This window comes from Eumetopias jubatus, unplaced genomic scaffold, assembly GCF_037043125.1.
Source record: "Eumetopias jubatus isolate StellerSeaLion01/CBP00866 unplaced genomic scaffold, mEumJub1_p1.0 scaffold_15, whole genome shotgun sequence".
Classification (NCBI taxonomy): Eukaryota; Metazoa; Chordata; class Mammalia; order Carnivora; family Otariidae; genus Eumetopias; species Eumetopias jubatus.
In genome coordinates this window covers 84,410,415-84,432,367 of record NW_028274821.1, presented here as the reverse complement: position 1 = coordinate 84,432,367, position 21,953 = coordinate 84,410,415, and the positions used below count along the sequence as shown (strand labels likewise).

Sequence of the window (21,953 nt, the reverse complement as noted above, 5' to 3'; positions counted from 1 at the left end):
GCCCTGACACCTCTCGCCACCCTCAGTCTTGTCCTCTGTTCATTTGAGACCCACCTGGGCCTCTCGAGGAGGAACTCGGGGACAGATGACCTGTGGAGTGGCCAGGCCCACCAGAAGGTGGCGAGTGCCTGGCCGCTGCTCGAGTCCCTCACATGGCTACCCCAGCCCAACCCCACCTGCTCTTCAGTTCACCTCTGTATCTTTGCACCTGCTGATCCCCTTGCCTCCAAGGGGGCTCCTTTGTGGTCCAGTTCAGCTGCCCCCCGCCGCCCTCCCCCTGGCTAGGAGGAGCTGGCTGCTCAGTGAGGCCTGGACATTTGGTTTATCCCTCTGTTCTGTTACCACTTTCTCCCTCTGCTGGGGCTCCAGATCCCTCCTCAGGCCTGTGTGTGGTGAAAGCCTTTGGGAACGCGGGGAAAGAAGGGTCAAGGAACACCACCACCCCTTCTCCTCCATGCTCCCCCCAAACATCAACACCTCCATGGCTCTTTCTGCTTTTACTCCCATTTCCACAGTGCAAGGGAAAGGCAAACACCCAAAGGTGCTGGGGACCTTCTCCTAAGATGCCAGTGCTGCAGGTACCATCCATCCATCCCTCTATCTAGCTATCCATCCGTCCATCCATCCATCCATCCACCCACCCATCATCACCCATCTGTCGTCTGCTTATCTATCCATCCATCAGTCTGTCCATCCATCCACCTGTCCATCCGTTTATCCGTCCTTCTGCATCCCACGTTGACTGAGCCTTGACGCTGTGCTGGGCCCTCCCAGGAGTGGGCCCATCAGGAAGGAGTGAGTTGTCAGTCCCCGGAAGTGTCCAGAAGGACACAGAGAAAGGCTAGACTGACTCGGGAGCTGCAGCTGAATCACTTGGACGAGCCTGTTGCAAATCTGGACCCTGGCCCACCCCCAGACCTGTGGGCTCAGCATCTCCAGGGCTGGGACTCGGACACCGCCTCTCTCGTGAGCTCCCCGAAGAGGCTGATGCATGTCACAGTCTGCGGAGCTGGGTAAAGCCTCCCCCAGTCGCCCCCTGCCAACAGCTTTAGAGCTCAGACACCTGTGGCACAAATGAACGGACGAAGCGTTAACTGAGGGAAACCTGGCCGGCCTGTCCACGCCAGGCACTGGGTCCCCGTGTCCCCACCCCCAGGCAGATTCTCCAGGCCCCTGGACCCTGTCTGTGAGCCTTAGAGTTGGGGTGCTCGGCATTCTGCCACCTACCCCTGGGAATCTGTCTGTAAAACCTGCTTTCCAGCCCGACAACAGATACTCAAACACTATGAAGCATAATGCACAACTTGCATGAGTTTTCAAGATAAAATGAGACACTTCAAAGACATCCCAAGTTGCAGCGGGCCCTGGAGGATGTATCCCCAAGGCCCAGGGGAGCAGCGATTCTAGGGAAGAGTGGGCGAGGCTGACAAGAGGAGGGGCCCCCTGAAGCCCTCACCCGGCTGTGGCCCTAGTGCTGCCCCAGGGGCCCCGGGGCGCTGCCAGGCAAAGCAGCAGCACAGACTCTGGAGACGCTCAGGCGGGCCGAGCCCCTTCTTGCAGCCTCCCCACTGGATCCTTGGCCCGCCAGTTCCCAGGCCGGCCCCCACCTCACTCCCCGCAGTGGGGGACGGAGCTGGCATATGAAACAGAAGCCTAACAATCCCCGACCTTCCCGGCACTGTCTTTGCCTAGAACTCCCGGATTTCAAACCGGGTGGATATCAGAAGAGGACGTGGGACCTCAAAGCGGAGGCTGATTAAAGGGGCCGCATCCCAGAGACGCGCCACTCCTGTCAAAACAAACCTTGCTGCGTCTGGAGATGCTCGCCGTGTTTGAAACGTGTTCATTAGATATGAAAAAGGTAGAGATTTCACATGAAGGGGAGGCTGGCGTCTGTGGGCGGCACTTCTTGCCCACATGGCGGTTTTAAAAATGGCTAGAGAAACGTGGGGTCCCGGCCCGACACCCCCCACCCCAGGTGTGCCTGGGGGCTAGGACCCGGTGTGCAATCTGAGCGGCACAGGCGGGGCACAGGCGGGGCACGCAGACTTGCACCACTCAGCAGGAGAGCACTGAAATTCTCTCCCAGCCTCAGTTTCCCCGCTGGTGCAACAGAGGGCTTGCACTGGAGCGTCCCCAGAGTCCTCCCCTTCACCCTTTGGAGCCTTGGTTTCCCTCCCTGGAAAACGGGGACAGTGCTGAGCCCACATGTGCAGGGGGGAAGGGCTCTGAGAAGGCCCCGCAGAGCTACCGGGGGAGAGGTGAGCTGTGGACAGGGGGCGCTGAGGTGGCAGCGGGAGAAGGGGAACAACGCAGGAGGGAGCCAAAACCAGATTCTGGAACCTGAGCAGCTTCTTCTGGGCTGGGCCCAGGGATCTGCACTTTTATCTGTGATCTGTCCTATGAAACTCCCCACCCCCGACGTCCAACCAGGCCCCCCATCTTGAGGGGGCTCCCCTCCTCTCCGCCCCCAGCTGCTGCCCCCATCTCACTGGCTTGGACCACTGACTGTCCCAAACTCCCCGTCCTGCCCTCCCCCCGAACCCTTCCTCTGCCACCCACGCCAAACTGGCCGCTCATCCCCCAAGGAGAAGCCCGGGTCCTCAGCTGGGCATGCGAGGCCTCCCCAGACTGGCCCTGCTCCCCCCGCCCCAACACTGGCTCTTCGGGCAGACACAGACACACAGACACAGACACACACACAGACACACACACACCCCTACCAGGGTCGCCTGTGTCACCACGCACGGGCGGGTCCTCCTCAAACCACCAGCCACCTCCATGCGGGGCTACACACAGCCCTCAGGGGGAAGCCTCGCCCTTGAGAAAACACTGCACTGTGCTCAGCGTGGGCTTAATTTCAGATTGTTACATCTGTACAAATATCTGGCTATGTCTAGTTCCCACAAGGGTCTCCAGCAGAGGTGAACATCGGGTCACACAACGCTCCAACTTTGTGCACCACCCCGTCATGCACATATCAGTGTCTCTCCGAAGAAGGCCGGGAGCGGGGGTCCTTGGATGGGAAGGTGCATGGCCACGCCCCTCACCACCTCGTGGCTCTGGCTGGAGCGTCTTGCAGGGCATCGCACGGCAAAGGTGCTCATTTCGCAGCACCTGGGGCTTCCTCCTCTGTTAAGTGACTGGGGTGATCCCCACCCCCAGGGAGGCCGCAGCACTAGTCGCCAGAGTACCTGCGACATGATTCTTAGAACTGTGCTAGGCTGGCGGTGAAGACTCTAAATGGATTCCCCCCCTCAGACCGTAAGTTCCAGAGAGCAGGGGCCTTCCTGGGGAGTGGCCTGGGGCCTGGCACGAGTCCTGCTAAGTGGATGAGTGGACACACAGGTGAGCTGTGGTTTGTTTCCTAGCCAGGGTCCATTCTTCCTGTGCTGGCCCCTGGAGACCCTCTCCTTCCCTCTCTGGCGTCAGCTCACCTAGGAACAGTTTGTGCCCTAAAAATGCCATTAGTGTGGCAGACAAGCCAGGTGCCCCTCGCCAGCCAGGTGCGACCTCCCAGGACCTCCACCAGGTCTGCGTTCAGAACCTGGATCTACCTGCTGAAGCAGGTTTTCTGGGCCAAAGTTTCCCCAGCGTCCTGGGCCTCTGGGATGGGCAGGCGTGGGCCCAGGGAACACATGTGCATGGCGCTCTGTGCCCCCACTGATGGATCTCCTGGGGCGCTTGGCAGTGAGGACCGTGTGCCCACTCAGCAAATGTTCCCCAGGGCCCACCCAGTGCCGAGCATGGGCACACTCCGAGGAGGCTCCATCCTCCCCCGAGTCCCAGGCGGCCCCTGCTGGGAGGGTAGATGGGCTCCCTGTCCCCCCTGAATGGCTGGGCCCCCGGCGAGCTCATCAGGACCCAAGCCCACCTCCCAGCACGCTGTGACTGTGCCCGGAGGGGAGCTGACACCCCAAGGGGCTCTCGTCCCCGCCAGCCAGGTGGCCACGGGGATGTGGAATCTCTCCCTCTGAGCCTCAGCGTCCTCATCTGTCTAATGGAGATCAGAAACCTTGTTGGAGGGGCGCCTGGGTGGCTCAGTCATTAAGAGTCTGCCTTCAGCTCAGGTCATGATCCCAGGGTCCTGGGATCGAGCCCCGCATCGGGCTCCCTGCTCGGCGGGAAGCCTGCTTCTCCCTCTCCCACTCCCCCTGCTTGTGTTCCCTCTCTCGCTGTGTCTCTGTCAAATAAATAAATAAAATCTTAAAAAAAAAAGAAAAGAAAAGAAACCTTGTTGGGATGACTTTTTAAGAAGCAAAATGTTTTCCCAACATCCTTTAAGCCTTGTCTTCTTTGCCAAGTCACCTCTTTGGTGAGGTCAGTGACCACAGAAAACCGAAGTCAAGGGCAGCCCTGGGAGGGGCAGACGCAGCCCCAGGCCCTCAGCGGGTCCTGGGCTCGGCAGGGCACAGTTTAGAGATGGGGAGCCCAGCACCTCACGTGTACACAGTGGGCCCTCAGGAGACAGTTCTGCCCACCCCCTTACCAGGCCACCCTGGGATTGACTGTCCCTGTCCCCCGACCAGTCTGGGGGCCTCCTGAAAGCACGGAAGGCTGCATAATCTCGTCCCTAGCGCCCAGCCCAGGGCCAGGGCGGTCAGCTCGGGGAAGGGAGAAGGAAGGAAGTTACGCCCCGTGGTCAGGCCAGGGGCTGACGGCCTGGGGAAGCCAGCGTGCTCTGACCGCTGTACTCGACAGGGGCTGCCCCCGATCAGACCTGTTCCCCAGCCCCCGAAAGGCAGGGTGAGGCCCGGCACTGCCCACCCCTGAGCCCAGCCTGCGGCCGCCCTGCCTCTGCTCCCAAACAAGCAGGGCCTGCTCTCCCAGCCCTACCATTTGTCTTGCAGCTGCTGCCATTGCTCGGAGCGAGACACTTGCTTGTAGCTTGTGAGCTGTGTATAGGCAAATCTTTCATTTTTCTTTCATTACGCCGGCGTGTACTGTCACTTAATTTTTATGTATGCAATCCTTCCTGACAAATATGATCTGCTGCCTGGTAATTCGTCTGACGCTCATTCTGTTCCGCGCTCTAATTACGGCTCCTATTCCTGACACTGAGGCAGCCGCCCTGCCACCGCTGGGTACCGCACCTGTCAGCCCGGCCATGGCATGACTAATGCCCTTTCATGCCAGCCTCGTGTTAGCAAATACAGAGACGGGGAGGGGGCTGGGGGAGGGAGAGGCAGGAGGGGATGGGATTTGCATAAACCTTGTGGGGGGGAAGGGGGGGTCAGCGGCCTGGGTCTCAGGAGAGGAGGTGGTTGCCAGGGCAACGTGGCTGCCCCCATAGCATCCCCACATAGTAGGTGCGCAGATGTGGTGGATGCATAATTCATGGCCACGCACAGGGTGCAAAGGAGCCCTGAGCCCGAGTCCTTACAGAGTCTCAATACAAAGGCAATTAGTTCAATCTCTTGCCCGACCAAATGTGTGCAGAAGACTGTTTGCAGACCCTCACAGTGGAGAGGGGCCCTTTCCCCCTGCATCTGGGGGACTCGGGTCCTGGGTTTCAGCTCTGCCCTGTACCTGTGGTGGAGCCTGGCCCGCGGTCCTGAGAGCTGGTCCTGGGCGCAGGGCCTCACTGCGTCAGCTCGGGGCGTCTCCTGGACATGGGCACAAGGCCCCCCAGGAGGGCTCCTTCCATCCATCACTCAGCCCGGCTGCTCCTCGGAGGCCTCGGGAAGAGCCCAGCCTAGCGAGCAGCCTTTTCCCAAGTTCCAATTCCTTCTCATTAATATAATAAGTGCACCAGTCCGAGTCGATCAACTCACGCTGTCGGACGAGCCCGTATTTCTGCCCGTTCCTGATGCTGTGATCCTAACCGGCTCTGACGAGCGCCGCAGCCTCCTTGGTGGAGGGGCCTGACTGACAGGGGACGGAGCCAGTGGCTTGAACTCTTCTCTTTGACAGTTGCCCTTGAATTTCTGACCTTGTAAAGCCCTTAAACCAGAGCAGTACACAGTCCCAAACTCACCGAAACACTTTGATTTTCCTAAGGAAGGGTCTGAGGGGACTGGGGAAGCCAAGGCTTCCTCACAGCACAGCCGACTGGGGGCTGCAGAGGGAGAGCCAGAACCAGCCTCCAAGGCCCAGCCGCCATCTTCTAGAGAAGTCTGGGCTCCGGAGAAGTGGCCCGGGTTCAAGTCCTGGCTCTGCCGCTCTGTAACTCACGTGAATCACTAGAGCTCCCCGGGTTCCAGATCCCTCGTTCGCACAAAGGATCCGATGGACCCTCGCAGCTACTGGAGGTGCGAGTACAGTGTCGTCAGCTCAGGGGAGGGCAGGTCCTGTGCGTCCTTTCAAACCCCGCCCCCCACACTCAGACACACGCACATTCCTGTGCACACACTCATGCACACGCACTCGGGCACACGCACGCACACACACTCGCTCACTCCAGCAAACGGCTTGGAGCCGTCGATTCCCAGTTAGCGCATTTCTCCTGATTGTATGCTTCACCCCGAGAGCCTCCAAGCCCTGGGGACCTGTACGAACAGTGACAGATTCCACCAGGAAAGTGTGTCTTCCAGAAAGCACCTCCGCTGTCACCAGAAGCGGCTGTTTGTACTCACGGCATGCAGCAGGCACTCGGGGAGAGCGTGGGGACCTGTGGGCTGGGGCCGCGGAGGGCGGAGTGGTTTCCGAGGGAGGCCGTCAGAGAGCCGGGAACGGGCCGGGGGCAGGGAGCAGGCCGCCCCTGTCATATCTGAGTCCTTCCTGCCCGGCCCTGGTTAAATGCTGACATGCCCTGTTGTCACGCACGGGGGACCCTACTTCCACGTTCCACTGGGGGCTCTGCTGGTTTCTATATTCTAATCAAATGCAAACTCCTCATTCTCCACCATTCCATGAGTCACACCCAGTTACATACCCTGTGTATGGATTCTGAACTGGGCATCGCTTCAGGTAACCTGAAACCCACACGTGCCCAAGTGTGTTCCCAAGTCCAGCCCTCGGGTATTCCTGAACGGTGCCAGCCCGCCAAGCTCGGGCGCTTAAGGCCCCCCCACCCGCAGCGCCCCTGTGCGCCCCTGCGTGCCCTGCCCTCCAGCTCACCGCTTCCCTGTTCCATGCCCCACAAGCTCCCCTGCACTCTGTCCCCTCCTACTGGGTGAGAACCTCGTCCCTGCAGCTTCAAAACTGCCTGTTTAAAAGCCAAAAACTGGAAATAGCTCCAATGTTCCCCACCAGGAGCAGCAGACCGAGTCCCAGGCAGGGGAACATGACAGAGCAGCGAGAAAGACCGACGGCCGCCTTGTACGACAACAGAACTGCACAAAATGGGCTCCGCCATCCTTTCCGGAAGGGGCGTGGAGCAGTGTAAGGATGCAGTGGAGCCCCATCCAAGGCTTCCCAGGGCCTCAGTTTACCCCCTCTGGGTCACTATCGTGAAGAGGTAAGTAAAGTCTGGGACTCAGGAAGGCATTCGCCTGCATTAACGAACCAAAGGCTCTGTGCGGAGAATGTCCGCCTCTCCCCACGCGGTCACCCAGGACCTCCAGCAGCTGCTGGGACGTCTGGACAGGCCTCCTTACCTAGGGAGTGGGCTGCGGTGGTCTCGGAGCTGAAGAAGCGACCCAGGCCAAGGTCACCAAGCTTCACGACACCTGTGGCCGTGATGAACACATTGGCGGGCTTGATGTCTGCCAAGGAAGGAGAAGGCAGTTGGTGTGGGGCTAGGAAGTCAGGAGGGTGGGGTGGGACAGGCAGCACCGAGCACCTTGCCGGTCCTCAGGGTGTCTGAGAGTGAGCATGTGTGTGAGGCCCTGAGCTGGACTGACGCCCCTTCAGGACGGGCAAGATGCACGACAGCCACCTGGCTGGGCAGCACGATGTGGTTTGACGTCCTCGTGGATGTCCCCGGAGCCAGAGAGAGCGGAGGCAACGTGGCATCCCAGGGCCCCAGGGGCACCTGGCCTCCCGCTGGCTCCAGGCCCCGAAGCCCGGGGAGGGCCCGGCACGTACCTCGGTGCATCACTCGGCGCGAGTGCATGTGTTCCACGGCGCTGCACAGCTGGGCAAAGTACTTCCACACCGTCCTCTCGGGGATGAGCCGTTTCTGCTTCTTAAAGTACTGTCAGGGGGAAGACACACAGGCCTGGGTGACGGGCTGCAGGGCAGGGCCCCTGTCCTGACCCCAGTGGTAGCCGGCACCTGGCACGGGGTGGGTAGGTGGGCTGAACCAACAGCAAGTTTGGGACAAAGGGGGCCGTGTTCCCATCTGTCCTTCAGCCCAAACGGCCCTCCAAGGTCCCCCGTCTGCCCCAGGCCCCGCGCTGACCTCCCGGAGGCTGGGGCAGGCTGGGCCCTGAGTGCGTGTCCCGGATGGCTCTGCGGACTGCACCCTGAAGGCTGCTCGCAATCACACTTCCTCGGGCATTTTCTGGACACCCGCCCATCTCCTCCCACGGCTCCGCCCCTGAGCCCCAGCCCGGCCCACACCGCGGGCACCCGATGCCCGGCGGTGAAGTCAAAGCTGCCCCGTCCCTAGGAACCAGCAAATCTCAGGGCACGCGATCGTTCACAAAGGCAGCAGGGACCTTGAGGAAATGGCCTGACATTCTTCAGTGGACCCCCAGTTTCGACAGGCCATTAATCGACTTCATTGCCCGAAAAAACATATATAATGCTCCAGAAAACCAAACCAAACCCCCAAAACCACCCAAGCTGCACTGAGTGCGCTGTTAAGTAAACAAAGGCCCTGGAAGGAGCAAACCAAGAACAGGTCATCGTCCACGTCCCTTCCGGGGAGTCTCCTGTGTGCCGGGCCCGAGCCTGGGAACCTTGAGGACCCGAGGTCGTTGTCCAGAGGCTTTTGCCTCAGAACAACCATCGTTTCCAAAGCAGCCAGGGGCGAAGCTGTGGGTCCACTGGTCCGGGCAGCCACTCTGTGCACGGAAGACAGGGGCCGACCCAGGACGCACGCCTGGCCTGGGGAAGGGAGTGTGCGGTGGAACACGGGACCTGGGGTAGCATCTGCCGAGCACCGGCCTCGTGCAGCCACCTTGCTGGGCCCTCAGCAGGGTGACGGCACACATCTTACAGATGAGGAAACCAAGGGCCACTCAGGAGCCGGTAAGGGGCAGTCACAGCCCGAACAACCCTGGGCCTTCCACCTATAGAGGCCAAGCTCTTAACCCTAATTAACTTCTAATGACGCCAGTAACCACCAGATGAGCGACTGAGCTCAGAGAGGTTCAGGAACTTGCCCAAGGTCACCCCGCTGGAGCGCCAGAGCTGGGACTGGATCCGGGCACCTCCAAGAATGGAACAGTCCTAGCTGGAAGCCCGTGGCCTGGCAGGAAAGCCCCATGAGGCTCTCCCGGAGGCTCCATTCTGGGAGAGGGACCTCACGGATGAGCGAGGCTACAGCCCAGACCGCTAGCACGGGACCCCACTCCCCCCTCCCCCCCTGCCACCCCAGGCCTCCGTGGTGGGCTGGGCTGCAGTGTTATTTACGCTGTGATGTTGGTTAATCCTCATTATAGCTTTTAAGCTTGGCTGTGAATGGTGATTTTCTAAATGTCACGTCCTGTAAGCGCCGTGTGACATTTAGCGGGAAGGCAGAGAGTCTCTGGTGGGTTTTGGGGTGGCGGCAACTCTCAGCTTCACTGTCCATCATAAATAACCCTGGCACCGTGGCGGTGGTGGCACTGGTTGGCCTGAGGCAGCAGGTCCCTGGGATGCAGGGTCTACTGCTCAGCAGCCTCCAGGCTAGCCCAGTGGGGTGACCATGGTGCAGCGGCAGCCCGGGGCCCTAGCAAGGCCCCCATATCCCCCTCAAGCCCAGAGGCAGCCGGAGAGTTAGGAAGGCCAGGGAAGCTGAGCTCCTACCAAGCCCCAGGCATTGGGTAAGTATATTACAGATGGGGAAACTGAGGCATAGGGACCGGCCCAAGGGAGGAGGGTTGAGCAGGGGTGTCTGACTGTAGACCGAGGGTCTCTCTTCTGCCCTGCCCTGCCTCTCCCACTTGCTGGGGGCAGCACCCAGCCAGGCCCTGCAGGTGAAGGGCCTGGAGCTCCGCAGAGGGAAGAGGGGGAGGCAGGAGGGGGCAAGGGCCCCATGACCGTGGGAGCGGGGGCACCGTGCCAGGAGAACAGGGCTCCTGAGATGGCGCCAGGAAGCCGGCATCTGCCCCAGAAACCCCGTGGGTGAATGACCGACTTGAGCCCTGGGCTGGTGTGGGCCCCGAGGAGGCCAGGGAAGTGCACAGAAGGGGGCACCGCACCCCAGGCCAGGCACAAGGTGCTGGACACTCATGCGTCTCCCTCCTCTCTTTTCCCTGGAAGGAGCCTGCACCCAGCCCCGCGGCTCCCACAGTATCCAATGCATCCCCAGGACAGAGATGGAAGCAGAGCTTTGTGGGCAAGGGGTCTGATTTGCCCAGTTTCCCCTACACCCCACTGTTTAACCCCAGTCCCCACTCTGTGGACTGAGAGGCTGCAAGGAGTCTGGGTTCTGCGGGGGCTTTAGGGGGCAGCACCCTCGCTGTGGGCCACACTCCAGGGCCCTTCCTCTGGCTCCCCTCCACCTCCTGTGCACTGCCTCCATTCCCACCCCCCATCCCTACTCTACTGAGCATCTCGCCTTTCTTCTAGAACACAGTGCTGACCATGCCTACTCCCCACCATGAGTCCTAGGAAGCTCCTTGCCGACCTTGGGGCAAGGTCTCAAATCCTGGGGCTGGACAGTAAGGCCCTAGGTGACCTACCTCGCCTCCCGCTCAACCCCTGCCTCCACCTTGACCAGGGCTTTGTGGACCCTGGACTGTTCATCCCACTGGGCTCTTGCACAAGCTTTTCTGCCCTTAGACTGCTGCTCTCTACTTGTAGGTCTCAGCTCAGGTGTCACCTCCTCCAGGAAGCCTTCCTGGGCTCCCACAGGCCCTGAGCTTGGCTCACTCGCACTGGCTTGTGACTGTCCCTTTATGGGTCTGCCCTCCTGTTAGAAGGCGAGCTCCCTGCGGGCAGCACCCACGCTGAGGTCTCAGCACCGGGGGCTGGCGCACAGGGCGTGTGGGTTGCGAGCATGTTCGGCAGGAGAACAACATGATGGAGAATGGCAGTGGGGGTTGGGGGAGAAGGAGGAGCTGAGACATGATAGAGCACATCTGTTCCCACCAGGGATCTGTGTGGAGATTAACGTCCCTGCAAACACATTAATATGTCAACGAAAAAATAAAAGCAGGTGATAACAGCTCAAGTAATGCCGCTTCCCAACGACGCCCCAATTCCTAGGAGCCAAATTTCAGAAGAGCAAGCGCAGAGCAATTGCTCAATCCCCAGTGCCTGGTGGAAAAGACAGAGAATCCACGTCTGGCCCCGTTTGCAAGTGTTGCTGGGAGCAAGGTGGGGGCTCCAGCGTAGCTGGCCTCGCTCAGAAGCAGACACACTGGGCTGGGGGAGGGAGGCAGTGGGGGCCCACAACGGCCAGCATGCAGACTGGTCAAGCCAACAGGGGAGCAGGGTCTTGGGCTTAGGAGGCCACACAGAGGCTGTGCAGCCTCAGGCTGGTGACTAAACCTCTCTGAGCTTTGCTCTCTGAGGACAGTGTGCACTTAGTGAGAGATATGTGTGCTCAACGTGGTTGTGGCTCAGAGTAGGTGCTCCATCAGTGGAGCTGTGACGGTTCCTGAGTCCAGACTCATAGTGGGGGCCTGGTCCTGGGCCCCAGGAGGAGGGGCACTGGGGGCAGAGTGGTATGGGGGCTGGAGAGCAAGAGCCAGCCCTGGCAAGTCACTCAGCCTCTCAGAGACACCCGGTCTTGGCCGTTCCATGGGAATGAAGGGATCCCTCAAGTGCTGGAGGGGCCCCAGGGAGATCTTTCGGGTTGCCGATCTCTGGAGGGTCCCAGGCCGGGAAACAGAGCTGGGCCACACAGATACGGCTCTGTCCCCCAGGTTACTGGGTATCCTTGGGTAAGTCTCTTAGCCTTTCTGGGATCAGTTTTTCCTTTGGGAAGTTGGATGCACGACACATTTTCCCAGATTCTGTGAGCTGGGGTTCTGACCTAACACAGGGTTCTGTCCCCGTTCCTTCTGTGAGGCAGAAGTGACAGACTGTGGGCAGTCTGGGGCGCTGGGGACGCCAGAGGGGTGCTTTCTGTCCATGGCTGGACCTCTCCCAGAAAATGGGGCTGGAGCTCGAGGGGGCACTCGCCAGGCTGAGGGGCTGCCTGACCCTGGGTTCCCTGGGTCCTCGCACCACCCCCCCCAGAACTGGCCTGCCTGCCAGGCACACTCACCTTGATCATCTGCGAGAGATCCCCCGCATCGGCCAGCTCCAGTACAATGTTCAGCTCGTTGTCCTCAATAAACGAGTCCAAATACTTGATGATGTTGGGATGGTTCAGTTGCTGTCCAAAGAGAAAGACAGGGAGGCAGAACCAGTGAGGGACAGTTCAGCCCCACACCCGCGCCGTGCTGGCTCCCAGCTGTCCCCTGTTAGTGGGCTAACACTGCAGAGGGCAGTGTCACCTGGGAGTCAGGCAGGTCTGGGCCACACTGGGAAAGCCCTTCTGCATCTCTGGGTCTCAGTGTCCTCATCTGTACAATGGGCGTAATGTGTTGAAGGGCACACTGGATGGGCCGAGACCTCTGAAATGTCTAATGTGGAGACTGCCCTGAGCTGAGACTCCGTGGGACACGACCCTGCTCCTGCCCTCCCTCACCACCCGTGACCCTCGAGGGTAGGGCCGGGCCCCCGCCACTCTGGTGCTGTGCTCAGCTGGCCTGCAGCTGGGGCTCCCCAGTGTGTCCATCTCCCTCTTCTTCCCCGCCCTCAATTTGACACATCCTTGTGAAATCTGGAAAGACCCCAAGCATTTCTGGCACGAAAGCCGCCCTGAGGGCTCTGCTCGGCGCCAAAGCCCGGCCTCTGGCCCGACCACCATGGCGCGTGTGTTTGCCAGGAGGGACAGCACCCCACCGGCTGGAAGTCAGCCCCCGCCTGGCTGAGAGGGGACAGACCCTGGCAACTGCTTATAATGCAGACTGTTTCCACCAAAACGATTCCAGGGTCTGGGAAAGCAGAGGGGATTCAAACATTCTGCCAGAGCTTGGTCGGCCAAGTCCACAGGGGCGCGCGTCAGCCGACAAGCAGAGGTCACTCTAGTGCACACTTTCTAGAAGGCCTGGAAGTTACTCTGAGGGGGATGTGTGTTTATGCTGTGCCGACCTATGCCCGTCTCTGGATTCTAAAATGAGGGGGGACCTTGGCAGAGATCACGTGGCTATGCCTTCCCCCATTTATTCTTTTCCCCAAGCCTGCTCTGGATGGCAGGCACCCCTCAATCAGACCCCCAGGAGCCACAGATGGCCTGTCACTGGCCACGTGTCTCCTTCAGCTCCACCCTACCTGCCCAAGTCCTCAGGCCCCTGCTCTGGGCCAGCCCCTGGCCCCGGTGTGGGTTCACTGGCTTCCACCGCTCCCCCCCCCCCCGGCCCCCGCCAGCACCAGCCCATCTCGAAGGGCTGTCCTGCTGGGCTGCCCAGCAAACGTTATTATTCTAGTTTCAGCTTCTACGTTTAGGTCTATGATCCATTTCAAATACATCTTTATGTTCAGTGTGAGGTAGGGGTCAAGGCTCACTTCCGTCCATTTGGACGTCCAGTGTTCCCAGCATCTGGAATTGAAAGTCTTTCTTTCGTCCACTGAATTGTTTTGGTGCCTTTGTCAAAAAAATCACCTAGCCCACATTTTGTTTTGAGGTCTCCCTGGAGCTAACACTGCTCATCACACCAGCTGCCCTCAGCCCAAGTCACGTTCCAAATATATTTTTCATTTACAAGATATCGAAGCAAATGGAATGCCGGCACTTCATAAAGTTGAAGATGCTTTACAGTCGTGAATGCACGTTATGAAGTGTCAGCGTTGTTGTTGTTATAAACACAAGTCCTCCGCCGCCTTTCACCCTCCTCCCTGGACCTCACCTCACGACTTCCCCGGGAAACCTCACACCCTTCTCAGGGAGAGCTCCCAGAGACCGGCCAAGGTCACCAGCAGGCTGGGCATCACTGTTTTGCAGATGACTTGGAAAAATTGGAGGGGGTTTGGGTGGGAATTAAAGCTTCAGTCGAGGGGGCTGTTCCCTCCAGGTGCGGGCTCCTGGGGAGAAGAGGGGGAGGCTTCTCTCCCTGCTCTTAGGGCAACTCTGAGGAGGAGAGGCGAAGCAAAGGCTCCCTCGAATATCTGGCCAGGGTACAAAGGCACAGACGGGGGCAAAAAAGTCAGCTGGGGGAAACCCCCAAAGCCTGGCGAGGGAAGGGGTTGACTCTGGGACCAGGCTGGCCCCCGAGCCAGTCTAGTAACCACAGACCGCTGTCCACCCAGAGTCCCCTTCTCAGCCTGTAGTCTGTTGGTGAGCCCAGGTGTGTCTTTTTTTTTTTTTTTTAAGATTTGTTTATTTGAGCAAGAGAGAGAGAGGGAGCGAGCGTGCACACACACAAGCAGGAGGGGCAGAGGGAGAGGGAGAGAGAATCTCAAGCACAGTGCCCCATTCAGGGTTCGATCTCACAACCTGAGCTGAGACCGAGACTCAGATGCTTAACCAACTGAGCCACCCACGTGCCCCTCGGGTGTGTCTTAAAGTGGACACACTTGGGCCAAAATGTAAGAAGTGCTCCAAAGATGCGGAGCGGTTGGGTTCTGCGGTTTGTGAGTGGGGGAGGGGTGGCTGCTTTGGCTTCGTGGATCTGGGGTTTGGGGAAGCCACACCTCTAGACTCATCTCCAGTGCAGCTTCCCCTGGCGGCCTCGGCCAGCCTCCCGCTCTCCTGTGTCCTCACGATCCACAAACATCCCTCTCTCCCACAGTCCAGAGCTCCACAGAGTGGAGCTGTCCCTGCAGCTTCAGGCCAGGCCTGACGGTGGTGGTGGCTGCCGGGGGCTGGACGATGGCCGGAGGGAAGGAAGGCAGAGGTGACAGTAATGGGCTCAGGTTCCCTCTTCGAATCTCTGTCCCACTTGTGGCCCCTCTGGGACCTGCTACAGCAGTCTGTCTAGGACGTGTCTCCCCTGCTGGCTGCGCCGTCCTTGAGTCCAGGGCTCAGGGGTGCTCACGGCTGTGCTGACCGTGTGAATACAGGATCTCTGCCTGTCTTCCGACAGGGCCCACCTCCCTGCCCCACGTCTGGTGGCCTCTGCATGGGGAGGTTTTGGGGTTTGGGTCCTGGCGTGAATGATGTGAAACGGTGTCGCCTCGTGACCCCTCCGAGAACTGTGTTTCCCTGTGTTTTGCCGGAAACACCTCGTGCCTGGGGAACAACCTGCTGACCTCCCGTGGGCAGGCTGGGGAGCTGGGTAAGGGCTGGCGTCGAGCGGCAGACGTTATAACCGTGACGACAAGGGCTGCCCGTGACGAGCACGTACCACACGCCAGATGCGACACTGAGCCCTTCCAACCCAACTCCTCACGAATCCCCCCGACAGCTGAGGCCAGGACTGATATCGTCACCCCCTTTTACGGACGAGGAAACAGAAGCCCCGAGCGGTCAACAGCTGGCCCACACCACACAGCTAGAGAGTGAGGAGTGTGCCCACCTCTCAAGCCATGGTCAACGGCACGTGGCTACACAGCAGCCCGAGGAAGGGACAGAGTGCACCCCCCCGCTGGCAGGCCCAGGTCACACCAGGCCTGGCCCCCTTCACTGGAGCCCAGAGCCCAGGAACAAGCTGGCTCGGAACGTGCACACACTGTGATCGGCACACGTGCGTTCTTGGCCACCAGAGGGGAGAGAGGGTGGGTGACTGGGACAGCCAGTCCGCAGGGCTGGGTAATCGGGAGTCCTGAGATCACATCTGGGGCCCAAAGTTGACCATCCCATAAAATTTTAAAAATGTTATTTGAAGGGAATTTTTGGACCTATGATGGTTAGAGTTGAGGACACTTCCTGATAATCCTCCCTGTGAGCCCTCGTGGCCAGGGTCCCCTCCCAGCAAGTGCTCACGAGTCACATGGGACCCCATCGCCCCTGCTCTCAGCCCCTTCAGGGGCTCCCCTGTTGTTCCCACATTCAAGTCCTACCTCCCGAGTGTGGCGTCCGAGGCCGCCACCACCTGGCCCCCCTAATTGCACACCATCAGGACCCCTGCAGCAGGCTCCTGTCAGCCTTCCAGATTCTGGGACGGGACCCTGGCCTCTGTGGGGCTTCTCCGACCTGGGCCCGGGTCGGCCAGCCTCACTCCCACAGTGCCCCAGGCCGGGCTGCTGGCCTGCTCCTCACTGCCTCGGAGGGCACCGGGCCTGAGAGCCCAGGGCGGACCTGGCAGTGCAAACCGCTCATCTGGAATCCTGCGGTAGGGGTCTGTGTCCTCGCCACCAGCAGCCTCACTGTGCCGGAAGCTGCAGAGCCAGCCCTCTGCCTCATGGAAAGGGCGAACACCGAGTGAGTGCCTGCTGGGCTCTCTTACTGTGCCAGGTACTATTTCATCTCTTCAGATACTATTTAATCTTCTCTAACTGCCCGTATCCCATGTGGCAGGTACTCTCACCACCAAGCAGATGGGCAAACGGAGGCTCCGGGAGGCTCAGTCACTAGCTTAAGGTCACACGGCTTGTAAATGAAGACATGAGGATTTGAACTCAGGCTCCTGGGCCTCCGAAACCCATACCATTCCCCCTCCTCCATCACCTCTGAGACCCCAGCCAGAATCCCAAGCCTGGGGAACAGGGAGGGATCTCCAGGAGGGAGCGGCCCGAGGCTGGGGCTGAACCTAGTCCAGAAAGGTCTGTTGTCTCTGACTCTGGGAAGACTGGTGCGGAAGCTGGCAGGGAGGGGGAAGGAAAGACCATCGCCCACCCCAAGGTGCCCTGGTAGGTCTGTCCTTTGTGCAAGCCCCCTCCAGTTGTGCAGCCTGCCTCCTCTTTGGGGAGGCCTGGGAAGAGCCCAACAGGATGACAACCCGGGTCCCTTGGGCACCAGGAACCTGGGCCGCATACCTGGCTGTGCATCCTCTCAGCGTCCCAGGCTGGCCTTGCTGAGTCACCCAGATGAGTGGAGCATCTCCTGGGTGGCAGTGACTTGGTGCCCTCAGGGGAAGGACTTTGGTGCCAGGCACTGCTGTCCGTAAACACAATCAACGTGGGGCCAGGACAGGCAGTCTGGGGGTGCCATGAGGGCCGGGCGGACGTGAGGTGGGGTCCACGCCCACCCAACCACGAGAAAACAAATGAGCCACTGCCCTCAAAAGGCTGTTGTTTCTGAATCTAACAGGCTACGGGCTGTGAAGGCCACCTCAAGGAAGCGGGGGGCTCCTGCTCAGTCCAGGGCGCTCACCTTCAGGAGGCCAATCTCCTTGACGCAGTCCTGCCTGGCTTTGGCGTCCATCATCTCAAATATCTTGGGTGAGAGGAAAAAGAGAAAGAGTGGTTAAAACCCAGCTCCCAGAGCCCCCACCGGGAGCCACAAGGACCGGAACTCCCAAAACCCATCATGGCACAAAAAGGCAGGACAAAGGGGCGCCTGTGTGGCTCATTCGTTAGGCGTCTGCCTTCGGCTCGGGTCATGATCCCAGGGTCGTGGGATCGAGCCCCGCATAGGGCTCCCCGCTCCGTGGGAAGCCTGCTTCTCCCTCTCCCGCTCCCCCTGCTCGTGTTCCCTCTCTCGCTGTATCTCTCTCTGTCAAATAAATAAATAAAATCTTGGGAAAAAAAAAAAAAAGGCAGGGCAAAGAAAGCCAGGCGAGCCCCTCCTTGCAAGACAAATGGGGCCCAGCAGAGGGGCCCGTCTCTCCTCCAGCGACCTGGACCCGCCCGTGCGGTTTGCAGACCAGCAAGGAAACCATCGTGCGGGTCCGCTGCCTGGCTCCCCACCCGTGGCTGCGTCTGCACCTTCTCTCTCCCTGGCCTCCTCAGCCCAGGCTGTTCATCTCACTCTTAAAAGGACAAATGAGCAAACTGAGGTCTCGGGAAGCTCTGCGGGAGGATTTAAAGCTACTTCCTGAGGCAAAGCCCCGTTTAAATGGGCCCAGTGGCTCTCACTGAAACGCTTCCTGGCTGGACTCTGCGGCTGATGACTCACCTGCTTGAGCCCCTTCCTTCGTTTAGGAGGAACACGGAGGCCAGAAAAGGCTCTCAAGCCCAGAGGCGACCAGCAAGTGCAGGGCCCAGGGTGAGTGGGTGCAGGTCTAAGTCTGAGCTCCCCCTCAGCTCATTCGGTGGGCCCAGTGAGATAGATACTCATGCCTCTGCAGCTTTCCTGATCTGACAAATGGGGTGACCACCCTCACCCACAGGACCGTTCTCCAGGCACGACCCAGTATACAGTGGTGTTCAATGCATGCTCATTTTCCTTTTCCTTTATGGCCTGCATGAGCTTTTGTCATCAGGACCCACCTAATCCTTCCCACGGCCCAGAGAGCTGGGTCCTGATTGCAGAGGAAGGGGTGGAGAAGGAAGCGGCAGGAACTGGCCCGGGGCCACAGTGTTTAGACACAGAAGGCTCTGACCCCACGGGGGAGCTGGCTCACCTGCACCTTCTTCAGAGCCACCGTCTTCCTGTCTAGCAGGCAGGTGGCCTTGTACACCTCGCTGAACTGTCCTCGGCCGATCTTCTTCTCGATCTGGAAGTCGGCCAGTGAGCAGCGAAAAGACAGGGTGTTTGGGTGCCTCTGGAGAAGGGGGACAGAGGACATCAGTGGCCAGCCAGGCTGCAGTGAGGGGCCAGGATGTGGCCCCTTCCAGAACCTGGCAACTCCAGCGCGCTCCTCCAAGGTGAAGGAGGGACTGTGACTGCCAACCTCACTGTCAGAGACTCCACGCCACAACACCCCAACTCTGCAGATGGGAAACCGACGCCCCGGGTTTCCACCATCCCTCATTACCTGATCGTTTGTTAGTCTGCTTGTTTCTATCTCCTACTCCCAGAAAGGTGGCTCCCCGGGGCCAGGGCCTTGCCCACCTTGCTCACTTCTGAATCCCTTATGCCAAGGTCGGAGCCAGCAAATAGAGCAGGTGCAATTAAGGGCTGAAGTGACCCGTCAAGGTCACACAGTGAGGGGGAGGCCCTGCTGGGTCTTCCTGGCCCCAACCCTCCCCCTGCAAGTCATCGTCAGGTGTGGCAACTTCCCCTCCTGGGGCTCCCATCTCGAACTTGAGAAAACTGAGCATCCATCTGCAGCCTTACCATTCTGAGCCCTTGTTTGGATAAACAGCCCCCTTCACGGTGACATGAGGAATCCAGACACTTCACGCTGACTCTCCAGGGGCCAACACTGAAACCCACCACGGAGAGTAGGGCCTGCCCCGGGACGGAGCTGCCCGGTGAGGTACCCCCTTACCGTCCCCACAACACACGTGCAGTGTGCTCTGGGAAGAAGGAGAGGAAGGGGTGCCCACTCGGGCCCTGGAACGTCGGGGAGGTGGGGAGGAGGCCACGGCTCTGGTCTGCCCCGCGTCAGCCCGGCAAAGCGGGCCCTCCTCCTGCTACAGCCCCCACCCCCCACACCGGGGCAGGGGATCGCTGCCGCTGGGGACCCTCCGGGCTGGGTGCTGGTGCGAGGACAGGGTCTTGCGTGTAGTATGGGTACAGAAACATCTGCGGAGTTCATTGGGGGAAGTGGCGGTGGGACGAGAAACACCGAGGGCCCCACTGAAGCAGGAAGGGATAATGTGAATTTCCCAATGTGAAAAGGCCTCTTCCAGACTTGGGCCGGAAGCACGCACGGGGCTGAAAGATGAGGTATTTTATTGGGCTGCGTTCTGGAACTCTCCCTCACCCGAATACCAACCTGCAGACAAAGAAGCCCTGGCAGGAGCCTGGGGAGCCCTGTGTGACTGGCATCCTATTCAGGATGTCTGTTTTTAATCAACTTCCATGTTTTCCTTCTTTGTTCAGTTTAAACCGTGAGACAGGCAAAGATGAGGGAAAACACGCGCCATCACGGTAAGGTTCAGTAAAGTTAAAAACCCAGTAACTAAAGTCCTCACCCATGACCACCTACGAAGCCTTTAAGACCCCACGTGATCCGCCCACCCAGGCTCCTCGCACCTCTGCGATCCTGCTGCTTTATTACTTTCTCCCGCGCACTTTGCTCCTTCCACACCGACCAACCTCTTTTGCTCTCACCGGGCCTGCCGCCTGGAACGTCCCTTGAAGCCTCACCGTTTCTGTCCCTCCCACACTTCCGGCTCGTCTTCCTTCTTCATTGCTAACCGTCCAGCATTCCAAATTCCCTATTTTACTTCGTTACCTGTCCGTCTCCCGACCACCGGCAGGTACGCCCGGCAACATGGTATCTGGTATGTGGCAGGTACTCAATAAACATTTGTTGAGTGAGTAAATATTCACATCTATGGAGATGGCGTCCTTTTTAAACACCCAGAATTGTGTGAACACATTACTCTGAAACTTGCTTTTCCCCCTCTCAGTAACTGATGGACATTGTCAATTGACAGGGATTTAAATAACCCCAGACTATATGCCACAGTAAGCTTGTTTCCCATCTGTTGTCACTATAAATAATGTTGCAATAAGCATCCTTATATATATTTCCTTATGCGTATTTCCTGGGTCCCTGGCTGGTGATCTGGGGCAGTTACCCAAGCCACTCTGCCCCATTTTCCTGTCTGCAAGGCAGAGAGGTATAGAAGCGTGCTTGTTTCATATGGTCGCTGTAAGGATCACGTGAGATTGCTGAGCTTCCCCCCCCCCACCACACATACAGTAGGTGCTCAGTGGTCCTTATGACTGACAGGCGGGGTTTGGAGGAGGAGAAGGGGCCCTGAGCAGCTGCTCCTCACTCCCACTCTCGGCCTTTCTGAACCTGCCCAGACCCAGCCCTGGGCCAAGGAAACCCCCCTGCCAGGAGTGAGCGATGGAAGTCTGAGCCTCACAGCCTGCTGCCTCCTTCCCTCAGCAAGGTAACGGTCAGGCCAACCTTGACTCTGAAGTCTTGAGGCATAATTACATCCCCTGGGGAGGGACTTGAAGCCGCTCCCTACTGGGGGCTGAGCAGGAGGGAGGGCTGGTGGAGAAGGAAGACCACATTCTCATCCACCGCATACCAGCGTCTGTCAAGTAAGTTCCTTAGTAACGGCAATTAACCTCCCTATATACTAAGCACCCATGTAAGAAGAGCGAGCATTTATTGAGCACTTACTGTGTGCCGGGCACCGTGCAGAACGCTTCCCATGACCCTGTGAGTAGGCATCACCATTATCCCCATATTTCAGGAAACTGAGGCTCGGAGGGGAGGCAGTGACCGGCTCCAAACCTCACAGTGAGTAATGGGAGGGATCTGAACCCGGGACTGGGGACTCTGGAGTCTCCACCCATTGAGTTCTACCAGGTGGTCTCCCAACTCAGATTCTTCCTCCGCTTTTCCTTCAAGACCCCATGACTAGCCAGGTCTATGCTTTCTGATTCAGCTAGCTTCTGTCTTTCAGGCACCTGAGACCCCGCCCCCCCCAAACATGGGCCTCTCCAAAAGCACGCCCCTGCCTTTTCCCCTCCGTGTCCCCTGAGCGGGGGCTCTGACCTGCCCCGAGCAGGAGCTCGGGACTTGTTTGTCAAATGACACGAAGGAACGTGCTCCCAACAGCCTGGTGTGCTGTGGCCCTTTGGGATGCAGCCACTGTCCCTTCCGAGTGCAGCCGAAATCCCACCCCCTCAGAAGGTGACTTCTCACACCTGCAGGGATCGCACATGCCGGTGAAGCTGACAGCACGCCCGTGGGCTAGTAGGCGCCCACCATGCAGCAGTCACCTGCTTACACGGGTTTTGCGACTGCAATCTCCTAACAGCCTTGTAAAGCAAGGCTTTTCATCCCACATCACAAGGAAGGGAACTGAGGCACAGTCGCACAGCTGGTCCGTGGGGAGCTGAGACCTGAACTCCCTGCCGATCTCAAGCCAGCTGTGCTGAGAGGCGCCCTGGGCAAGGGCCCCTCCCCTCTCAGGGCCTCAGTTTCCCCCCCGGGACAGTGAAGCGTTTGGAGGACGTGCTCTCCTAG

The 21,953-nt window shown here is 59.2% G+C and overlaps 1 protein-coding gene across 3 annotated transcripts in view; it reads right to left on the bottom strand.

The window, feature by feature from the left end:
• Positions 1-21,953, bottom strand: part of NEK6 (NIMA related kinase 6) — an 84,143-nt gene that overhangs the window by 16,368 nt on the left and 45,822 nt on the right. For all 3 annotated transcript variants that reach the window (XM_028107727.2, XM_028107725.2, XM_028107726.2), the window contains exons 3-7: positions 18,471-18,611; positions 17,279-17,341; positions 12,248-12,358; positions 7,969-8,077; positions 7,539-7,646 (exon numbers count right to left, since the gene is read on the bottom strand). In XM_028107727.2, the coding sequence (XP_027963528.1) occupies positions 7,539-7,646; positions 7,969-8,077; positions 12,248-12,358; positions 17,279-17,341; positions 18,471-18,611 (532 nt within the window). The remainder of the gene's footprint in view (positions 1-7,538; positions 7,647-7,968; positions 8,078-12,247; positions 12,359-17,278; positions 17,342-18,470; positions 18,612-21,953) is intronic.